General features: G+C 38.2%; 1 protein-coding gene across 1 annotated transcript; it reads left to right on the forward strand.

Moving 5' to 3' along the window:
* Window positions 1-543: 543 nt before the first annotated feature.
* On the forward strand, window positions 544-3007 carry LOC107726516 (prostaglandin E2 receptor EP3 subtype-like). Its single transcript, XM_016536128.1, has 2 exons — window positions 544-1436; window positions 2468-3007. Exons 1-2 carry the CDS (start codon window positions 582-584, stop codon window positions 2849-2851), a joined length of 1239 nt encoding a protein of 412 aa, XP_016391614.1. The 5' UTR covers window positions 544-581; the 3' UTR covers window positions 2852-3007.
* Window positions 3008-5810: the final 2803 nt, after the last annotated feature.

The following is a 5810-nucleotide window of genomic DNA, read 5'->3' on the forward strand; positions in this document are numbered from 1 at the left end:
GGCGGGCTTCAAGTATAACTCGTTTGAAGTAATGGTGCTTCAAATAACGTTATCCAGAGAAGCACATGTTAATGATGGATCCCCTGTGATGTTTGTACTGGCTACTGTATACAGGCCACCAGGGCACCATACAGACTTTATTAAAGAATGTGCTGATTTTATATCCGAAAGGCTGAATTTCACGCTCTCGCTACAACGCTTGTTATAACTATATTTGGTCACAAGTGTATCTTTTTCTTTTTTTAATTCTTATAGTCATACAGGAATTAATTTGTTGCCACAGCTTGGGGATGATGAAGGTAGGCCTATACTATTTTGTGAGATAACGCATGTACAGCAAAACCGGGAACATGAACTCTAACAAAGTTTTCCCTTTGTGTTGAAGTAAAGATATTCTTTGTGCATCTTGCACTATTTTTCTGTTGTCTTTCTGAGCATGTTTTACATTTCCATAAGGGTCCCGCCTCTGTGTTTATAGCGCGCTCTCGGACAGCCGAGCGCACAAAGTGAAGCAGACTTCGCTGAGGACTCCACCTATTTCAAAGGGCTACTGTGGCCATGAACACCCTCCCTGAAAAAGGATGACATCTAAATGTCAGTCTTCAGATGTCCTGCCACAAAACCTGACTGCTGGAACCATGATGTGGGACTCGAACCTCTCCAAATCTTCACAGGACATCACGGGCAAGAGCGCCAGCTGTGGCACCGTGTCCGTGTTTTTCCCCATCACTATGATGGTCACTGGAATGGTCGGAAACTCTCTCGCGATGCTGCTAGTTTATAGCGCATACAGAAAAAAGGAAAATAAAAGGAAGAAATCGTTTCTCCTTTGCATCGGCTCGTTGGCGTTAACTGATCTTTTCGGCCAACTGCTCACAAGTCCGATTGTCATTTCGGTGTACAGAGCAGATCTGAAATGGAAACGCGTGGACCCTTCGGGAACTCTGTGCGCTTTCTTTGGGGTGTGCATGACCACTTTTGGCTTGTGTCCTCTCTTTTTAGCCAGTGCCATGGCCATTGAGAGGGCTTTGGCCATCACTGCTCCTCACTGGTACTCACACTACATGAAAACCAACGTGACCAAGCAGGTTCTGGTCTTCATCTGGTGCCTGGTTTTGCTATTTGCCTTATTGCCCATCGCTGGGGTTGGAAAGTACACTTTGCAGTGGCCAGGGACTTGGTGCTTCATAAGTACAGGTGACAAGAATGTAACGGGAAATACGTTTTTTGCCACGACCTTTGCAGCATTGGGGATATTTTCTTTGCTGGTCACGTTGTCGTGTAACGTTGTGACCATCCGTGCTTTGGTTATACGTTGCAAAACGAAGGCAACCTCGACCCAGTCATCCAAGCAATGGGAGAGGTTAACAACAGAGACTGTTATTCAGTTGATGGGCATTATGTGTGTGCTGTTGACATGCTGGTCACCTCTACTGGTATGTATCATATCAGCTTTTGCCAGATACACTTTCTGTAGTTATCAGATGAAAGCATGCACGGTGTCATTCCTGCTCAAACTTAGTGTGCTCAGCTACAAAAGCCTGTCTATCTAAATTGGATTAAACAGAATACATTAATTCTTATGTAAGGGTGAACTCAACAGGCCGGCTGTTTGACTAGCAATGTACATGTTGGAGGGCCACTACTTGTATTTTTTCAGTATGTTTTTGAGCAGTTATTTTAGATTAGTTACTGTTTACCCTGGGATTTTTGCCTAGGCTCTATCCAAAAAAGACTCTTTTGTCAATCTAGTTGCTGGCATGATTTGACATTTTCCAAAAATGTCATTTCTTCCCAGTCATGTCATTTCACAACTAGGCCCACATGATTGTGCAAATTCATATTTTCTGACTGTGGGAGGAAGAATGGGTTGAAACTGCTTATGATGTTATGGCCGATAACGATAAATGGCAGATGTTTAAATTCTATACAGTTTTGCTTAAATAAATTAGAAAAAAATAACACCCCAAAAAATGAGTAATCTGTCATTTTAAGCGTTAACGTTATCATGTAGAGTATGAAAAAATGGAAATTCATTTTGAGATCTGCTAAAGATAAAATGTAACAGTTATTAAATTACGTGTTTTTAAATATTAGGTGTTTTTGATGATAACAAAGGTGATCTAAATGTAAGAATAGGGGAAATACATTACTGCACAATTAAATGTCCAATTTTAGTCAACACATATCCAAAATAAACTGATATCACTATATTAAAAAATATTTATAACATAGCATTGCCTGGAACTGAGAGTACAGAACGTTTAGTAGCTAAAAAGTGATATTAGACGGAATATTAAAAAAAAAAAACCTGAAGGGGTGTAAATTTAGCAAATAACTGCCATTTAGAATCCTACGGAAATCTGTTAAGCAGTCTTATAAGTCTATAAGCACATGCATATTTTTTCTTAATTTTAAAGAAAACAATATTCATATAATATAGCCATCGTCTCCTCCCATTCTGCAGATCCTTATGTTGAAGATGATCTCTACCCACACATCCTCGCATCAATGCAATTCTACTGCTGTATCTCTCTCACCCCAGGACTTACAGATGGACTGTAACTTCTTTCTCACAGCCATACGTCTGGCCTCGCTCAATCAGATTCTAGATCCATGGGTTTACCTGCTTCTGAGAGAGATTCTCCTGAGGAAGTTCTGCCAGGTGGCCAGCGCAGTATCCAAGTGCTCACTGAACGCACAGAAGGAAACGCAATGTCCTCTAGACGCTCTAGATAAAAAGGCCATTCAGAATGATAATGTTCACAAACAGTCCACGAACATGGAGAACAGTAACTTGAATGGGGGAAATGAGGAACAGAGACTTGATAGTGGTTTAAAAACTGAATAATTTTCCAATGACCCACTATTAGAATAATAATGAACTGGACAGTTTCCAGATGTATTTGTGGATTATTGTATTGATATAGGGTGATGTCAGCATGCTACCACTCGTGTCGCTGTCCCAGTCGACACATTGAAAGAGATTTTATTCATGGATACTCAGCAACCTTTGAAATGAAACAAAATGGCAAGACCTTAAAATAATTACATATGCAGGGTTCCCCACTGTCATGGAATCATTTGAAAGTATCATGCATGTTACAAATGGAAATGAATTGTTGAAAATGTATGGGAATCCTGCATATACAACAGCAATATTAGCTAATTAGATTTGGATAAAACAAAAGCAAAATCATAAACTGATGTTTTCCAGCTCCCATGGAGACTGATTATTTTAAACTATATAGCAAAATCCTTTTATTCACCTGCCAACTGCAAGAAGAATTTGAAGGAATATTTCTTAGACTAATTTATATTCTGTTACATTTCAGAGCTGTTTATTGTGCAGTAAAGCACTGAATTGTCTCAAATACTTTTCTCTAAACTCCTCATCCTCATGGCTCAATTTAAAACCTCTCATAAACTCTAAACTTCTGTAGACTTATTGTGTGCATTTCTCAATGCCAAGTCTGTAGAGCTCATTTTGATGCTGATAACCATAACCGTGGGCACATTTAATTGAATTCCATGCTTGAGTTTTTCAGTTGGATTCCTGAGTAAATGTAAAAGTGCAAACTAATTCAATAGTTTGGTGAGATACTTTCTGACCTTGGAACAGTCCACTCAGAGTGTTCATTTTAATAGCCAAATTTTGACACACCGAGTGCCTCAAGGTGCTGTATCTTTTTATGTGCAATATTTTTGATCATATCAATTGCCATCATAACCCAAAAGACTTTAAAATTCAAATAGAAGGCCATTTCAACAGATGATGATTAGTCATTCATGGAAATTGCTTTTTTATACCAGTTGCAGGAGGCCATTAAAGCTTTGTTCTGTTTTTATCTTGCATCCTTTTAGTGGTAAATTATGTAACATTTGAGGTAGTTTGGCTTGAGAAATATTTAATGAGTGGTATGACTGGTGCAAGCTGTTTTACATTATTCTTGGTTGAGACGGCATGCAGTAATTTTTGTTTGTTTAATTTTAATTGAACATACATAAATTATTGGCAAGGATGAATGAAATAGTTCTTCTAATTGGGCCCTTGAGTTGTACATCTGTAAAATTATGCATCTACCGTGTGTGACTGAACATCATCTTAGTATATTATATGTTTGCACGGTGCAGTTGAGAAGACCCATGGATCATCAATTATGATAAACAGCAGGTTATATTCATGGAACTCTGCAAATACATTTGTAATTTATTATACAATATTAGAAGGAAAAGGTGAATTTTTTTAAAGAATAATTACGATCTGTAATTTGTTAAAGGAAAATATTGTCAAAATAGTGTTCTATAAAGCACTGTCATTATGTTTCAAACCAGCTTAAATCCCCATGACACTGGAAATGTTTGCGCCAATGATTTTACACCCTGCCGATTAAAATAAAATGAGCAAGGAAGATGCAAAAGCAGTGTCTGGGCAAAAAGGAAGAGGCAATGTAATGTATTTTCCTAGAGGTCAGAGCTCTGAAATCGGTCGAAGTGAAAAGGTGCCATTACCAGTAAATACATTTGGAAGATTGCATAAGGGAGTAAGAAACTGCTAGTTTTCTGTTTCCACCAAAGAGAGGGTTTGCAAATCCAAATAATAACCTCCGAGAAAAATCTGAGAAAACTGATTTCTGATCGCTCGTGGTATTTGCAAAAGTGCATAGTTGTCAGTGGGAACCGGAATACTTTTGTAAATGGATTTAACATTTGACATATGCTCTCAGGCAGTGATTACAAAGTAAAATGAATGATTCTGACATGGGACTTCATTAATAGTGAAATGAACGTGGCTCAGGCTGCACCGTCAGATGCTTAGTCGTGCTCAACTTGCTGTTGTCTGCTTGGGTAGCTGCTGAATAGGGCAATGGAAAATAGGATGATTGCATAATATTTCATTGTCAAACTAAAAGTTCCAGTGTATCCATGAGTACAAAAGCAGGTCTCCTGTCAGCTCACCGGTGCATTGAGCTGATAATGAACATCTGACTTCTGGCCATTCAGTGCTTTCAGTGTATGAATTATGTGACTGATTCTTATTTACTCCACAGTGGTTCAGAGTCTACACTAAAGCTGTTCAGAGCATTGTATCAAAGGGTTAGTTCACCCAAAAATGAAAATTGGCTTGTGTTTTACTCACCCTCGAAGCATCCTAGGTGTATATGACTTTCTTCTTTCAGACGAATCCAGTCGGAGTTATATTAAAAATTGTCCTGGCTATTCCAAGCTCTATCCTAGGATAGAGCTTGGAATAGCCAGGACAATTTTTAATATAACTCCGACTGGATTCGTCTGAAAGAAGAAAGTCATATACACCTAGGATGCTTCGAGGGTGAGTAAAACACAAGCTAATTTTCATTTTTGGGTGACCTAACCCTTTAATGTTGCCAAAGGCATCTCATCTGAGTTTCTTTCATATAGAAAGATTTATTCATTATATTATTCTCTCATCATTTACTTGCCCTTACAAACCCATTTTGCTTTATTTTTGAAGGAGAGCTTTCAAGGTTCAAGTAAAAGCACCATAAACGCAAAAAAAAAAACATCTGTTCATCACACAAAGCTAATGTATGGCTTCAGAGGAAATATAATTAATGAAAACTTTGTATGGATTACTTTCATGTTGCTTTTGAGTCCCTTTTGAAGCTCCAGTCACTCTTCTTTGGAATTTCATGGAACAAAACATCCATTCATACATTTTCCAAACTGCTGCTGCTGTGTAAAAAATGTACCCATAAATGTACCACAGGAAAAAGAAACTCGTATGAGGTTGGAATTGATTCTTTCATGTTAATGCAAAGATTTTGTAC

This window comes from Sinocyclocheilus rhinocerous, unplaced genomic scaffold (genome assembly GCF_001515625.1).
Source record: "Sinocyclocheilus rhinocerous isolate Xijiao unplaced genomic scaffold, SAMN03320098_v1.1 scaffold2833, whole genome shotgun sequence".
Lineage (NCBI taxonomy): Eukaryota > Metazoa > Chordata > Actinopteri > Cypriniformes > Cyprinidae > Sinocyclocheilus > Sinocyclocheilus rhinocerous.

What these genes read in the sequence shown, in the direction of transcription:
- LOC107726516 (XM_016536128.1), top strand. Translation starts at nt 582, where the DNA reads ATGACATCTAAATGTCAGTCTTCAGATGTCCTGCCACAAAACCTGACT. An exon ending in CATGCTGGTCACCTCTACTG is followed by an intron (nt 1,437 to 2,467) that starts GTATGTATCATA and finishes CCCATTCTGCAG; the next exon opens with ATCCTTATGTTGAAGATGAT.